The sequence below is a fragment of the Rasamsonia emersonii genome (assembly GCF_000968595.1).
Source record: "Rasamsonia emersonii CBS 393.64 chromosome Unknown ctg1118621760310, whole genome shotgun sequence".
In the NCBI taxonomy this organism is placed as follows: domain Eukaryota; kingdom Fungi; phylum Ascomycota; class Eurotiomycetes; order Eurotiales; family Trichocomaceae; genus Rasamsonia; species Rasamsonia emersonii.
The window spans coordinates 27569-44418 of record NW_013563089.1 but is presented as its reverse complement, the minus strand read 5'-3'; the positions used below and the strand labels follow the sequence as shown (position 1 = coordinate 44418).

At 50.5% G+C, this 16850-nt stretch overlaps 4 protein-coding genes across 4 annotated transcripts; 2 read left to right on the top strand and 2 right to left on the bottom strand.

Moving 5' to 3' along the window:
• Positions 1-1586: 1586 nt before the first annotated feature.
• T310_5644 (15-hydroxyprostaglandin dehydrogenase (NAD(+))) lies at positions 1587-3285 on the top strand (the record flags this gene model as incomplete). The annotated part of the gene is made up of 3 exons (XM_013471499.1): positions 1587-1922; positions 2336-3000; positions 3063-3285. 3 exons carry the CDS (start codon positions 1587-1589, stop codon positions 3283-3285), a joined length of 1224 nt encoding a protein of 407 aa, XP_013326953.1.
• A 466-nt stretch (positions 3286-3751) lies between these two features.
• T310_5643 (Shikimate dehydrogenase) lies at positions 3752-8558 on the bottom strand (the record flags this gene model as incomplete). Its single annotated transcript, XM_013471498.1, has 2 exons — positions 3752-7918; positions 7968-8558. 2 exons carry the CDS (start codon positions 8556-8558, stop codon positions 3752-3754), a joined length of 4758 nt encoding a protein of 1585 aa, XP_013326952.1.
• Positions 8559-9291: 733 nt separating this feature from the next.
• T310_5642 (5'-3' exoribonuclease 2) lies at positions 9292-12742 on the bottom strand (the record flags this gene model as incomplete). Its single annotated transcript, XM_013471497.1, has 5 exons — positions 9292-9940; positions 10010-11778; positions 11842-11967; positions 12019-12338; positions 12436-12742. 5 exons carry the CDS (start codon positions 12740-12742, stop codon positions 9292-9294), a joined length of 3171 nt encoding a protein of 1056 aa, XP_013326951.1.
• A 597-nt stretch (positions 12743-13339) lies between these two features.
• Positions 13340-16437, top strand: T310_5641 (uncharacterized protein; the record flags this gene model as incomplete). Its single annotated transcript, XM_013471496.1, has 6 exons — positions 13340-13615; positions 13672-13722; positions 13775-13970; positions 14033-14496; positions 14545-16269; positions 16330-16437. The coding sequence occupies 6 exons, from the start codon at positions 13340-13342 to the stop codon at positions 16435-16437; spliced, it is 2820 nt and encodes a 939-aa protein (XP_013326950.1).
• Between the last annotated feature and the right edge of the window lie 413 nt (positions 16438-16850).

Below are 16850 nucleotides of genomic sequence, written 5' to 3'. Positions count from 1 at the left end.
TGGAACATAATACCTCCTGCAGGATGCAGACCACAGCCTTAGTTTAGGCGCAGGTTTGCTACCTGGTAGGGGTAAAGTTACAAGCACAGGTATGTATGTATGTATTTCCGATACAAACAAAAAGCCTGTTGTGTTGGGTTGCGGCTTTTGCGTTTGGCTAAGGTTTCCGATCGGATCGAGGTAAGAAAAAATTTTTTTGCTCTAGTTCGTTCTTTCTTTTTTTTTTTCGATCGATCGATTCTAGAAGCTTTCCCGTTAGTAAACTAGTAAAACTTTGTTTTGTGGGCTTAGCACCTGCAGCCTTGGCGGCTTAGCCTCCTACTCTGTACTCTAGCCGAGCCGGGTCTGGTCGGACTTGGGAATCCGACCGGCCGGTTGATCGATAAGCATCCTATCATTAACTTCTAAGAATAGATAGAGCGAGAGAAAAAAAATTTTAACCCGGGCGACAAGTTGTTACATTCAACGCAACGCAACGCAACGCAAAAAAAAAAAGGAAGGATTAAATCCTACCTACCTGGTCTGGTCTGGTCTGGTCTGGTCTTTGAAGGTTTTCCTTTTCCTTCCTGTAAGGGCAACCCGGCTGTCGGCAATGCTCATCATGAAGTCCATACTACCGTTACGGTTACGTTTTATGTTTTGCAACTATGCTGTGCTATACATTATTCACTCATTGATTATCAACGTAGCATCGCTGATTGCGCAAAAAGATTTTTTTAAGGCCTTCCTACATAGGTAGGTAGATATGTAGATATGTAGATAGGTAGGTGTCTTGTCTCACTTCTATCCTATTTCTTTCGCTCCGGCCGAGATATTACTATTGACCTGGGCATGATTGTTATGCAGCATGCTGTTCATGCACAGCACAGGCTATGCAGGGGTACCTATATATTACCGGCTCTTTCCGAGGTTAGTCAGATAAGATTTGAAACCTGGCCGATAATCGGGTATGCCTTGTAATCGCGATAGAAAATAAAAGAAACTGGTCGACTCCCTTATTATATACTATTATTATACCGTCCTCTACTGGTATTGTGTCAGGAGGATAGGTAGGTAGGTGGGAGAGCGTGACTCCTACACCTACGAGCAGGAAAGACGAATCTCTCTGACTGATTGTATAGAGTATGTATATCCATTAGTATGGAGTACTTTCTTTGGTGGGGCTGATGTCTTATCGAGCCCCGGATGGATCCTCGATCTCGATAGGCTGTGGAAGTGGACTCCGTAATCTCTTATCTGCATCTAAAATTCTAAATCAGGATGGGTCCGTTGTCCCGATAAGATACTCCGTACTTAGCCCCTCATACCTGGCTTGGTAGCTATCGCAAAACTGCAGCTATCTACCTATCTTGGTTTGTTGTGGCTATTGATATAATACATCAAGCTTCGAAATATCCGGTTCATTCTTGGGTATGAGCATATCAACATCAAATTCACGAAATCTTCATCGACAGGACTTTCTCTTCAAACCAGTCGAGCAGACAAAACAGAGACTCGAAGGCAACTCACGAAAAGAGAAGTTGTATGTACTGGGGAAAGTTCCTTAAATAGACAACCGTCTATCCCTCATTGACATAGCTCTCGACATGGTTGGTGCTATTATAAGTCCAATACACCCGTTTAGCCATCACCGCTGCCCCCCTTGCAGCAGAATAGACCGGATCCAGCGCGAAAATGGCCGATTTGTTTGGCAACACCCCCTCCACAGCTTCCCTCAAAACCGCCTGAAATTGCTTATCCAGAGCACGGTCTCCATGCAACAAGACCTTGCTCGTCTCCCTGTTGAGAAACCTATTCGCCTCCAGTACCGGCTTGATGATGGCGTCCCTGACCTCTGCCCAGTAGTACTCTTGTTTCGGATTCTTATGTCGGCTGTCCCAACCGAGACTCGCATCCGCCACCTTGTGCACGTCAGCGGCAGGGTAAGCAAACGACATACCCTGAAATGCCCATGTCGAGGTCAAACTGATTCTTGGCTGCGCCATACGTAGTGGCCACGGAAATCAAGCCAGGCGTGCACTAGCAGGGATGTCTTTGCCGTCAGAGAGCTTCATCACTCAGAACGCTGTGGACCCTGGTAAATATCACATTGGATAGTTGTTGATCGCGATGATCACCCCGCAAAGAAGGGGGTTCAACTGTTATCCTCCTTAATACTTATTGTTCGTGCTTAACGCTTACCCTCTCAGACAGCATTTTCCTTGTCGTGTTGTCGTTCTCTCAGACGACATAAATCCAGATCAATTCCATAACATGACGGATGGGAAAATGGCAGATCGATCTCCGAATCGAGTCGCCATTGTGACCGGTGCCACGGTGAGTTGTGATCACGCAGAAACATAGAAAAACCAAGAGAGAGATCTGTATCAAAAACCACACTGATAAATGTCCACCGCAGTCAGGCACAGGAATAGACATTGCGAAGTCTCTCTACGCACATGGATGGAAAGTCGCCTGTGTTGGTCGCCGGAGGCAGGCGGGCGAAGACATAGTGAAGAGCCTGGGCGAGAACGCGCTGTTTTTCCAGGCCGATGTAGCAGACTACCAGAGCCAGGCGAACATGTTTCGCCAGGTGCACCAGCTCTGGGGACGCATCGATGCGCTGTGCGCCAATGCCGGCATCGTGGACCAGTCCTCCATCTACATCCTCGACCGGCGCGGCAAAGGCATCGACGATATCCCTCCTGAGCCCGATCTCTCCTGCACCGATATTGACTACAAGGGCGTCATTTACGGAGTCGTGCTCGCGACGCATTTTATGCGGCACAACCAGCCTCGACCGGCGGGCAAGATCGTCGTCACCAGCAGCATCGGCGGCATCTTCCCGCACCGATCCTATCCAGAATACTGCGGGGTCAAGGCAAATGTCATCCAGCTCGTTCGAGGGGTTGCTCCGCTGCTCAATATAAAAGATAATATCCTCGTGAATTGCGTCCTTCCGGGTATTGTTTCTACGCCAATTGTCCCGCTGGAAATGATTGCCGCGGTGTCGCCAGAATGGTGAGTTATCTACAGTCTCTTGAAATGATAAGCTACCCGCTAAACAACTGGTTCTGTTACAGTTTGACGCCAGTCAAGACTATTCTAGATGCTTACCGACTCTTCTTGGAGGACGACACGGGCATGGCGGGTGAGGTACTCGAGTGCTCCGCGGACAAATTAATCTTCTACAACCTGCCCGAGATGGGAAATGGGCACGTCACCAAACGCGCGGTCACAGTCTGGGAGCCGCTCTTTCGACAGATGCATGGGGAGGATTCCCAACTCCCGGACGCGATTCCGTGATTGCCATTGCTGCGGTGTGTGAAAGTTGCATGTATGTACTTATTAATGGTTTCAGAGAGCCGGAGGATGAAATAGAGAACTTGTTCTTGGAATCTAGCACTCAAGTGAAATATTTGCAACGAAAATTTTGAGTAGTAGTAAGTAACAAACAAAGACTACAAGATAAAAAAAAAGAGAATAGCGGAAACTGTCGCAAAATGTTGAAAAGCTGTGGACGATCGTGCTCTCTATATAGTTTTTGATCATGTAAGCTGCTAGTAAATAGAAAGGAATTAATGAAATCTATCTTCTTTTCTTTTTCTGACTAGATCCTCGTCACATAAGCTTTTTATTTCTCATCTCTTTTCTTACTTCACCAATTCCTCCTTTTCTCGTACATATATATCATCATGGAAGAACATTCAAGGAGTGGTCTTGGTACCCAGCACAGCGGCCTGGAAAGGAAGAAAGGAGAAGTCAGCGTTGCTTACTTACAACAGGCAGCAGAGGATATGGAACTCACCCTTGCGTCCTCGTAGACCGGTGAAATACCCGTCCAGTATTCGAACTGATACACTCCTTGCCCAACGAGGGCCTCCAGACCCGGCACCGTCACCCAGCCCGCGTCCTTCGCCAGCTGCATCAGAGGCGTCACCGCAGGCTTGTAGGCCATCTCCAGCAACACCCGAGAGGGCGCATCTTCGCGTCGACCGCTGGAGACCCCGTCGATCTTCTGGGCTTGCTCGAATATGGAGCACAGGGTCTCGCGCATGCCCGGATCGATGGGGCCGTCGCCTGGAATCGTCCCAATCATCACCCGCGGGATGACGTCGACTCCGGAGGCATCCTCCAGAATGCGAATATTGTAGTCCGCTGGGAACGTCGAGACCATTTCCTTCATCTTGGCTGGAGATCGTCCCAGGACGTAGATGGGGGAGTAGTCCATGCTGTGCAGAGCGTAGATAGCTGCGCGCGCCGTGCCTCCTCCGCCGACAACGAGTGCACTAACGTCGCCCTCAGAGCCATATGCCCCTGCTTCCCGAAGACAGCGTACCATGCCTTGCCAGTCGGTGTTGCGTCCAATCAACCGTGTCGGCTGGCCCTTGTCTCCCGGAACTGGAATGATCGTGTTCACAGCGCCAATGACGCGAGCCTCCTCAGCAACCTCATCCAGAAGAGGTATGATGTCCAGCTTGAGAGGGATCGTGACGGAGGCACCGCCGAAGTCTGGAGAGCGGATCAAGTCTTTGACATCCTGAACATTGTCGGTCTCGAAGCGGCCGTATTCGTGTGGGAGTCCCATCTGGTCAAAGAGCGTGTTGTGAAGAGCCGGCGATCGGGAGGCCGAGATGGGCTTTCCAAAGAGTGCGAATTTCTTGGGTTTGATTTCGCCGATCAACGAGAGGCCTCTGCGAATCTCCGACGCGGAGAGCTGGCCTGGAGCGGCTTTGAAGGGAAGCTTTGGATGTGACACCGGAGTCATGAAACGGTTGAGTATACGGCTGAGCTGCCCCTTGTCACCCATGTTGATAGCAATGACTGGAACATCGTGCGACTGTTCCGCCCAGTCCTTGAACTCTTTCAAAGCGATATTGTCATTCAGAGATTTCGCAACACCAACCAGCTTGACAATGTCTCCGTACTGTAGGGCTTTGTTGTAGAATTGGATCCACGACCCGTTTGCCCAAGACAGTTTGCCTTCCGGGTCGTGGTAAGAGGCGATGATCTTGGAGTAGCCCTTCATCTCAGTCACAGCTCGCAGCATGTCGTCCGGGAACGTGATCTCGAGGTCTACAAACTCGCATCCGCTTCGAATTGCAAGTCGGTATAATTCAAATGCCGCGTCATGGGCGTCATCCGGGAACCGGCCGCCTTGCTTCTTCGTTCGGATGGTGAAGACCAAAGGCAGAGCAACACGACTGCGGATGAAAGAAATCTGTTCTACAACATAGTCGACGGAAGGAATTCCGCTGTCAGAATCGGGATCCTCAAGCAGGTCGACGCGGAGTTCAACTGCGTCGGACCCTGCAGACACAACCTTGAGAAGGTCTCCATGTGGACGCAAGTCAGGCAATGTGAGAGACACGAAGAAGGACAGACCCTTCTCCCGGATGATGGCCAGAGAATCCAACTGCCCAGTGACGACCTTGAGGAACCGGGTGAAGTCCTCTGAGGCAAGCGCAAGCTTATTCGAGCTGCTGTGCTGACTGTAGTATTGAATATTGCTGCATTCCTGGAACCATGGTTTGCGGCGGAGCCAGACACCCATCATGTCCTCAACGTAGGCTGGACGCGTCTTGTCAATCTGCAAGAATTCCATTACTTGCTTGATATCCCGCATGACAAGGAGAACGTTTCCTTTATTTTTGTGGTAGTCGATGAGTAACTTTCTCGCCTCCGGTGTCTCGACAATCCCACCTCCGCACGCGAAGACGTAGCCGGTAGGGTGCTCCGCAATCACACGCTGGAGTAGAGCGAATTCCGCTTCTCGGAAACCTTCCCAGCCTCGTTCCTTGATGATTTCTGGAATCGTCTGGCCTTCCCGAGTTTCCAGTTCGATGTCGAGATCGATAAAGGGACGATTCAGGGCTTTCGCGATCCAGCGTCCGCTTGTGGTCTTGCCAGCACCGCGCATGCCGATGATGAGGATGGACGCAGACGACCGGTCAGTGCGTGCAGTCCCGGATGTTTTGCTGTCTTCTACCACTTCCTTGCCCTCCAGTTTTACTCCAAAAATCTGTGAGAGCGTGTCCCACCAGCCGGGCCACGTCTTACCAACACATTCCTTCTCAAGGATGAGAGTCGGTTGGGGAGCGGCCAGGGCTAGAACACTGAAGCTGAACGCAACACGGTGATCATCATAGCAAAAGATTCCCTCCTCAGGGTGTCGTAGAGTCGACCGATCGATCCCGTCAATCTCAAGACCATCATCGTGCTCACGGCAAACCACACCGAATTTAGCCAGTTCATCTTTCATAGCTTTGATACGGTTACACTCCTTAACCCGTTGATTTGCGATTCCGTAAATCCGTGTCGTGTGGTTCGATCCCTCACCTCTGGCTACAGCAGCAAGAACAGAAGCTGTCAAGAAAGCATCCGTCATCGGCTCCATGTCAATGTTGGGCAGTGGTCGCAAAATGCCATCCGAAGGGCCCGTCACCGTCGTCGAAGTCCCCGTCTGCTCAACTGTGCAGCCCATTGGTCTCAAGACATCGACCGCAAAGCGCGCATCTCCCTGAAGAGACTTCGAACCAATGTTCGGAACCGTGCAACGGGTACCCGTTATTGCTGCGATTGCCAGAGGATACGTGGCGGAACTAGCGTCACTTTCCACAACATATTCTGGCGGATTGGTGTAAGTGCCCTGGGGAATGTAATAAGTGTATTCCTCGGTTGTAGATTTTTCTACGTTTATACCGAAAGCTCGCATCATCGCAGTGGTCATGTCAATATAAGGCTCAGAGATCGGCTTGCCACCCACAAGCTTCAGAGTCACCGGCTCCTTGGCATAAGGTGCAGACATCAGCAGTGAGGAAACGTACTGAGAGGACACCTTTGCAGCGAGATTGATTCTCCCACCAGCAAATCCGCCAGAGGCAGCAATCTTCAGCGGCAAGCTACCCGTCCTCTCCATATATTCGATCTGGGCCCCTTTCGCTGTAAGAGCGTCGACCAGATCTCCAATCGGTCGTTGTTTCATGCGGTTATTGCCAGTGAGGACATTGTAATCGACAGAACCTGCGGTGGCGAGGGTCGCAACCGTCGTCAAGAATCTTGAGGCTGTACCGGCATTACCCAGATACAGCGGCGTAGGGGTTGCCTGCAGTTTGCCTCCGTTTCCATTGACGACGAGCACCTCACCCTCGTCTTCCCATGAGAAGGTAGCAGCGCCTAGCCGCTCGAGAGCATTGAGCATCACTTCCGTATCATCGGAGTGCAACAGATTTTTGATACGGCAAGTTCCAGAACCGAGAGCCGCAAGAACGAGAGCCCTGTTCGAGATACTCTTGGAACCTGGTGGCACACAGGTCACATTCAGTGTTTTGGGAACGCCCGGCTGAACCTCAATGCTAGGCGCCAAAACCGCTCTGATAGCCTCATTAGCCACCACGCTTGCTTTCTGCTCATAGGTTCGTCCAATCGCCGATAGAAGAACGATCTTCTTCTTTGGACCGTCGTTCTTCTTGTCCAATGCCATATTGGCCATGATTTGCTCCAAAGAGCAATGCTTTCCAGCAGAGAGTTTCCTAACTCGTTGATCCTTTAGGGAAGTTGGGAGCCCGTAGCTCGAAAGACATTTGACAACGCGTGCGACAGCAACCCCCTTCAAGATGCCAAGGTACCTTGCGAGCTCAGCTTCCTTAACCATGCCAATGGCCACACACTCGCCATGCAGGATCTGTGGAGTCAGGATCGCCTCAATGGCATGGCCGATGGAGTGGCCCCAATTAAGCAAGTTTCGTAGACCACCTTCGCGTTCGTCGGCTGAGACAACGTACGCCTTGTACCTGGCTGAGGCGAGGATTCGTTGCTTGAGGATCTCTCGAATGCCATCAAACCGACCACTACCTGGCTTGCTCTTCGCAGCTTTCAATATTATTTCGGCGTTGTCTTCGAGGGCCGTAAACTCGTTTTCGTCAGAGATAGCCGCGGTCTGTACGGCTGTGAGCAAGGATCCTAACCCAAGATTCGACGTGATTTACCTTGATAACTTCCGCCATGCCATTGATAAATTCCCTCTCGGAGAGAGTGTTTAAAAACTCGAGGTCGATATAGATCCTGGTCGGTTGCCAGATCGCCCCGATCAAGTTCTTTCCCAACGGCGTGTCGATAGCGGTTTTCCCTCCAATCGAAGAATCCACCATGGCCAGGAGCGTCGTCGGCACTTGGACGAAACGCACGCCTCGCATGTAGGTTGCTGCGACATATCCGGTCAAATCTCCAATCACACCTCCCCCCAAGGCTATAATCACAGTATCCCGGCCGCATGGCGGGTCTTGACTGAGCATCCAATCCTCGATATCAGCCTTGCCCTGACGAGACTTCGAGATTTCGCCGGGAGGAATCTCATGAATCAGCAGACGGGGAGTGGGAGACACGGCGGCAGCAGCGGCTTCGAAGGCATTGCGAAAAGGTTGAGCGTAAATGGGGCCGATGTTCGTGTCAGTGATAACAACATAAGTCGTGGAGGAGCAGCTGGATAACAAGTCCTGAGCCACGTAGTTCCGCCAGATGCCAAAGTCGGCAACAATACTCTCACGGCCAAGAACCTTGATCTTTGTCGGTTCGGCCATGGTGCTGGTCGAGGGAGAAAATCCAATTCACGGGATGGCGAGAATCAGCAGGTGGCTTCAATCTTAGAAAATTGTCGTTCTCCTTCAATTCATGACGCAATTCTTCCTAAGTCCGTTGCTCGACAGCTCACTGAGAATAGAGCCCAAGAAAGATATGAAACTATTGGTATGCCGGGTATCGAACGCTCACAATTGGACGACGAACGAGACGTTCTGGCAAGGTTCGCGACGGCTCTAGAGCTGGGCCCTGAAAAACGGTCAGCTAGGGATCGGAATAATCACAACTGGGGCTAAGACCGGTGACAGGCCCCAACCAGCATGGAAAAGGTAAGCCTTACTCGCTACTGAAGCTGAAGGGGTCAATGAAGCGTATTCCCTCTTGTTCGCTGAGCTCTTGACTCAGAATGCCCGGGCCGTGTCAAATTTGGTTCCCCGCCGGCCTCCGATGTCACGACCTCATTCTGCCGCTTTACACCGCTACAGACACAGGCCAATGAGCAGCCCGAAAATTAAGATTAGGGTCAAAAACATGATAACATCCATCCCATGCTTTACTAACCTAATCTGGGTATATACACCATGACGAACATTATCATCAAGCAATTATCCCAGACCACGCATTGGAAGACTTTGAAGACTTTCAACCCTTAACTCCCGAATAAACACAGATACTGGACCCTGCGAAAATCCCCCCTTCGCCGACAGCCAAAGAAACCCAAAGAAGCTCAGTAGTTCAGTAACGGCCATAGCCATCACTGCGTCTTGGAGGATAACTATCGCGGCCCTGTCGAGAGCCCCCATAATATCCTCCACGATAGTTGCTGCTTTCCCGACGGTCGTTGTAGCTGGATCCAGCTTGCTGACCGCCGTAGTAACTGCCTTGCTGATAATAAGATTGGCCGGAGTAACCGTGCGAACCCTGTTGCTGGTAGCTGTAGCCACTAGCTTGGCCGTAGAAGCCTGCATTTTGATGAACCTGTGGCGGCGGAGGAGGACCAGAGGAATACTGAGGGCGGTAGGAATCAGGGCCGCCGCCCCGCGGTGGCGGTGGGGGACCCCAGGAATATCCTGCGTAGCCAGGTGGTGGAGGAGCCCAGCCAGGAGCTGGTACCGGGACACCTCCAACAGAAGCCGGAGGCACGAAAGAAGGATCAAGGTGCGCGGCGAAGGGATTGGGTCTGTCAGCCATGTAATTTATCCGACCACCTTTGCCTCCGTTACCGTTGTGCAAAGGAGCTCCTCCGAACGAGCGGCCGGAATTCTGGGCTTTCGACTTCACCATTTGAATTTCTGCTTGATTCAACTTGGGCGGCGGAAACTTCACTCCCCGAAGGAGCATAGACTTGTGGGCGTGGACGGACTTGGGGATCTCGTAATTGACGCTGTCGAGTATTAGCCAGTGTCCTATCATCGAGAGGGGCGGAGATGGGGCAGAGGACAGGGATACTTACGTTATGGTTCGATCCTCATCCAGGCCGGGCATATTTTCATCCTCGAAAGGGGCCACTAAAGAACCGTGGGGAATGTAGTTCTCGTTGCGTTCAACCTTACCAGCCAAGCCTCCGGTAATACGCGGGTTCAGCTTGTACTTCGGGGCGCCTTGCTTCTTGGAATAGAAATTTGCAGCCAGTTCTTTGTAGAGAGGATGACGATCCGATACCAGGAGTATATCCTTTCCCGCTGTATTGCGAGCCTTCTCTTCCTCGGATAGAAGTGGATACTTCTTTTCCATGGCGGCCAGCAACCGCTTCTCGTCGATGAAAGGCAGCAAGACCACACCTTGCCAAGCGAACTTCTTGCCGTTCAAGTCGATTTCAAAGTCTTCTGGGTAGAAGTCGATAATCTCGCTGTTTGGGTCGTGCATGAGATCATGGAAGATCTCCGGTAGGGCATGGCTCGAGGATGCCGGCAGAACCCCCATCAGCTGCTCAAAAGGCCGGAAAGGTTTACCTTTTTCGAAATGTACTTCCATGTTGCCAATGTCGACGAAGTCGGCTGCGAAAGGGGCGTAATGATACGGGTAGTACCAAGTCCAAGAGGGGCAGCCCTGGAAGTAGTACAGGAGCACCCACTGAAGGCCCTCAGCATATGCCCTTGCCACTTTATGCCGAAACTCAATATCCTTGGGATCTACATGGAACTTTTGTTCATAGTATCGATCAGCGTATCCTTCCTCCCATAATCGAACAGTATCCGGAGGCAGTTCGTCTTCATCCTTGGGAGGAGTCACTGTTTCTTCGTCCTCCTCGTCTTCCATGATTTCGGCTTTCCTTTTACCAAGGATCGACGGTGACGTCTGCTCCGGTGTGTCATCGGAAGCGTCATTCCCATTCAAGGCGCCGTTAGCTGGGTCGGCATCGCCTTGAGAACCCTTGAGCAACTGGCTTTTGAGCACTGCAGCGGCGCTTTTATTGGCCATGTTGGCCTTGTAAACAGCCCCGCGGTTGACAACCAGGCTGTGGGTTAACTCCCTTGTTTCCCTTGATAATTCTCCTCGGCTAGGTGTAATGAGAGGCACATCTGTTGGGACGGCAAAGTCGCCTCCATGACCATGAGACTTGTTGCCAGTCGGAGACTCGTAGCTTTCGTAACTTGGAGAGCTCCTTCTTCGTTTCCGGGCACGTTCTTCGTTCCGCATCTTCTCCTCCTGTTTGCGCCGTCGCTCATTGGCAAGTTTCCTTTCCTCTACCTCATGTCGGCGACGGAAGATGGCATCTTCTTGTTTTGCAAGACCTTGTAAAATGAGCTGCGCACGTTTGAAATTGACAATTCCATCCTTGGTGACGTATCCATCCATAAGCGGGATATTGTCACGCCATATGGCAATTAACGTATCAATGCCGTTTTCACGAATGTCAAGTGATGGCAAGTGTGGTAAGAAATCATTTCCAACGAAGAAACACATGAAGACCCAGTCATCCAGTGCTCGCTCCAGGTCGAACGGAAATGGCTGTCGCGGCACATAAAGTTCGGCGGCTAGATATTCTCGCAGAACGGACACGTGCAGCCAGATAAACGGCTTGAGCGAAGTTGATTTGTGCTTCTCATCATATTCACCACTTTTCTCTTTTGCCTGACCCCTACATTCCTCGGCTTTATGGCCTGTTTGACCACAAAGTTGGCAAGTTCTGGGTTTTGACTCTTGGAAGAAGACGTCCTCTCGGAGAACTCGAAAATGTGGCTCATGTGTGGCGAGACCCAGCATGATCAAATCGGCATCCTATCCAGTCAGTCAGTACATCTTCGAGACGAGAACTGAAAAAAAAAGGGTCAAGATACGAACCAGTCCGTACATAACATGACGGGTATTGGGGTCATGCTCTGGCGATGCTCTCTGTGATCGAATGAATTCCATAATCTTGTGCTCTCCTTCTCCGGGAACGGTGGCATCCGATATAATCACTTTCAACTATATTAAGTCAGCAAGAAAGTTTCGAAAAGTATGTTACCTCATACGTACCTTTTCCCATGCTGGATCGGTGTTGAGCTTGTACGCGACCCAATATCGCAAGGAAGCCGCCAATATATCCATGAACGGGGTGCCAGGCGTGATTACGTTGCTATCCCATGTTTTCTTGATAACATGCTCCTGGAGCTCTTCGTCCAGATTGGTGCCATTCTGCTTTGCTAGCATTTTCCGGAATTCTTCCCTTTTTTCATCTGTCTCCTTTGCTTCTTGGGCGGACCGGAATCGACGGGAGCGCTGTTGGTTCATCTTTGCACGGGGCGCGACGCCATCTAAGCAGGCGATACACGTTAGCATCTCTCCGCAATCGAAGACTGAAAAATCAAGCAATTGTAGTGAACACATTAAGAATGACAATGCAAAATGGTTGAAGGAGAGAGAAGTTTTCAGGAGATTGAACCAGGTACATACCAACAGCGATCATCAAGAGCTTCCTCGGCCGGACCATATTGACAATCCTGTCCGTGTACTTGAAAATCTCCAGCATCATCTCCTGCTCATTCGCAGGCGCTGGCTTTCCTTCCGGATGAGTACATGGATGAACAATACCGTTGAAATCCAGGTACAGATTATCCATTTCCTCGCCATTTGGATTCGGACGCGTCGCATCGACGGGGATCACTTGACCGCCAACCTCGTAGGGCTGCTCCTCGATGACCGGGGAGATGATCTTGGGATATTTGGCCGACAGCCATCTGAACAGCGCTGGGACACCCATGGTGGTTGACGTGCAGCCGCTTCTCTCCTCGAGTTCTCGTTATTTAGGCTGTTTGGCCGGCCTGCACCATTGACAGGTGTTGAGAGCTGATGACGGTCAGTCTCCAAAGATGGAGACCTAATTCAGAAAATATAGCGACCGCGGTCAAAAACATGGGACACCTCCGGCCTAAAGACCCGAGGACACGAGCGGAGACGGCGGCGATAACGACGATTGAAATCTGGTGATCGCGGAGCCATGAAGGGTTTGCGATACGCAGCTCCGTCGGCGCAACGTTCTTCCGGCCTGGGCTCCGCAGCCCCAGAGAGGCTAGCCGTTTCTGGTATCGCCCAAGCGACGGGTGGTGGCGCTGGACGGGCACGCAGCAGCTGGCTGGCTGCCGCAGGCACATGCATCGATCTACTTGGCCTTGACCGAGTGTACAGCTCGCTTGCTGTTCCGCAGACCAACAAACAGAGCTTGCCCTGGCGGAATTCTGCTGGCGGTCACGCATTTTGTTTCTTTCCGTTCCAATAACTATTTTCACGCCACTGTTCAATGCCTGTCAATCACAGGGTGCTGGGTCTGCGGTGACCATGACAGTACGTGACCGCCGCCATGTTTCGAATCCTTGAGTCGCAGGCGCCGGCCAAACAGACGGCCACGGATACGATAAATACTCTGAGCAGTAGACTGCAAAATGCTACCCTGCTGGAGGATCGACGGGCTGCAATTCTCGGTTTAAGGAGCTTTGCAAAAACCTACCCTGCCTCGGTTGCTTCAGGTGCATTGCGGGATCTGATCAACAGCCTCCGCAAGGATGCTGAGGATGTCGACACAATCAAGGTGGTCCTGGAGACTCTATTGATGCTCTTTTCTCCAGATGAGAACAGCGTTCGTACCTGCCTTTGTGTGGCTGCAAATGGACTGTAATTGACGTGTCTGAACAGCCCGAAGCATCGGATGAAATTGTTCTCTGGCTTGCCGACGAGTTCACACAAGTACGCCTCCCTGGCCCATTACCCTTGACGTGACTATTAATAAAATTGAAAGCGCCAAGACAATATCACTGCCCTGCTCGATCTCCTCGACTCCCGGGACTTCTACTCTCGGCTGTATTCCCTGCAGTTAATATCGCAGATTTCCGCCGCACGACCAGATAGGACACAGGAGTGTATTTTTACTGCTCCGCTGGGGATATCAAGACTTGTAAATGTACTTAGTGATGCTAGAGAGCCAATACGAAACGGTATGAATGGTTCTCGAAGCAAGTGTATCTGACAGCGCAGCTAACATATATGTTTTCCTCAGAGGCTCTTGTGCTTCTTATTGCTCTCACTCCTTCATCGGCCGAACTCCAGAAACTGGTCGCCTTTGAAAATGCTTTCGAGCGGATTTTTTCGTTGATTGAGGCAGAAGGTTCTTTATCCCACGGGTCTGAAGTGGTGGAAGATTGCCTCTCACTATTGGCCAATCTTCTGCGGCTGAATGTTTCAAACCAGTCTTATTTCAGGGAAACGGGTTGTGTAAAGAAGCTTGTGACGCTTCTTACCGATGCCACCACCGCGCAGGAAACGGAAGAAGACATTCCACCCTGGGTTCTTGCTCGTCGAGACAAGAACCTTTGGGGCTTATTAACCATCATACAGCTATTTCTAGTTCGAGGCGGCATTAGCACCCCTATCAACCAGACAACGTTCTGGCAGAATGGCGTTATGGAACAGGTATTACGCATAGCATTTAGCAACAATTTCGATGTGAACATCACAGCCAAGGTTTGTCCTGCACCATCTGCGTATCGACCTAATACTAACCTCCCTTAGGCTTTGGGAACATGCGCCGATCTAATTAGCGGGAACTCAACCTTGCAGGAAAAATTCGCAGACATTGAGGTTTCCTGGAATCCTCAAACTGGCCAGGATAAGCTGTCTAACGGCGACTCCAAAGCCATAGCACCACGGAAGATAAACGTCATCGAAGCCTTACTCAAACTAACCCTTGAGCCGGCGCCCCTTTACATTTTGGATGCACGCCTTGCCGCCTGCGAATGTATGAAGGCTTTCTTTGCAAAGCATCCTGGAATCCGCATTCACGTTCTGCGCAGAGCAATTGAGGGCCATGTCAGTGGGAATGATCAGATCCCAAATATCCTGTCTGTCTTGCTAGAACCACCAGAGTCTCGGGGAATTGCTGATCCTTATCGGAAATGGATGGCCGCTGTTCTCTTGTTCCATCTTCTCTTCGAAGACCCGGAGGCAAAAGCTCTTGCTATGAAAGTCACCGAAGGAAATGCAGAGAACGGCGAAGAGGTTATCACATGTATCCAGACGATAGCGGGCAACTTGATCACTGGAATGCAGAGAGGCGATGATGAGAGAATGTCTATCGGTTATCTCATGCTGCTGTGCGGTTGGCTTTTCGAAGAGCCAGATGCCGTCAATGATTTCCTCGGGGAGGGAAGCATTATTCAAAGTCTGATCCAGGAGACTAAGCAAAGCCGCCTTGGCAATGTTCTTGTTCCGGGATTGTGTTCCATTCTTCTTGGGATCATCTACGAATTCTCATCCAAGGATTCTCCGATACCACGAGAGACGCTACATCAGCTGCTAAGCAGTAGACTTGGGAGAGAACAGTATATCGACAAGATTACCAAGCTGAGAGAAGACCCTCTCGTCCGGGATTTCGAAGTCTTACCCCAAACAGCGCGCAGAGATCATGATGGTGGACTTCCGGAAATATTTTTTGATCGGACATTTATCGAATTCCTGAAAGATAACTTCAGCCGTTTGATACGTGCGATTGATCGAGATCCTGGCTTGGAAATACCTGTGATCGCGAATGGTGTTCAAAAGGGCATCTCACGGGAACTTGTTGATTCACTCCGGGCCCAAGTTGATGATCGAAACCAGACTATTCAAAAATTGGAATCAGATCTGCTCGCTTTGCAGCAGAAACTGGAACAAGAACAGCTGGATCATCGGAGAACAAAGGAGTCCACTGGTCTTGAGATTTCTCGCATAAAACAAATCAACGAGGCTCTACAGAGAAATCACGAAACTGAAATGTCGAAACTGGAAGAACAGCACAAGCAAGAAAAGAATGAATTACTCAAGCAGCACGGTGAACGGTTGCGAGCTATCGACAATCAGCTGAAGGAGACCACCGCGGACTACGAGAAGAAGAACGCTCAAGTACGGCAACGTCATGAAGCCGAGGTGTCTGATCTCAAGAAGACGATCCAAACTTTGGAATCAAACCTCGACAAAGCCAACAAGGACCACATTCAGGACCTCCAAACCGCACACGAAGAATACTTAGCTAAGTGCTCTACATTGGAAGAACGGGCCAAACGCGCCGAAGAAAGGGCGGAGGAGGCGGAGGAGCTCGCTCGCAAAGTAGAGCAGGATCTCATAGAAGCTAAAGAAGCACTAGCCAAGGCCAAAGCCGAAGTGGAGAGCAAAGAGAAAGCTCGTAAGGAAGTACAAAGTGAGCTCGAAGATCTTCTGATTGTGTTTGGAGATCTTGAAGCCAAGAGAAACGAAGACAAGGTTTGTTACCAAATAAGGCCGTTGTACTTCGGTTCTGCGTTGACACTAACGATTGAGCAGAGACGCTTGAAAGAACTCGGACAGGAAGTTTCAGAGGCCGAAGAAGAATCTGAGGATGAGAATGATTCCGGCGGAGATGATGATGATGATAATGATGATGTGGATTGATAACCCCGACTCCTTTGATTACCTCAAAGGAGTGGGCAAGATACCCTTAACTGTTATAAAGTGAAGCGTAGATGAAATATATATATCATGACCATATCATTCTTCACGGGCGTATCTACCTGTAGGTGGTTCGAGCGGGTAGCAAAATCAGAAATCATCAACCAAGTGTAACGACTCCGTAAGAAAGCTGGTCTGATTCCCATGGGCATCGTCTTGATGCAAGCCAAGGCTATTGAGAAGGCCTTGCGAAGACCTGTCGATCACCACGTGCTGACCCATATCGATGGTGAGATTCTCAACCAAGAAGAAGGCAACGTAATGCAAGAGGAACAGGAAGTTCAAAAAGCCACATTCTTGTTGCGGCTGCTGAAGCTTTAGAAAAGCCCTCGTTACGGCCTAGACAAGTCTGTATC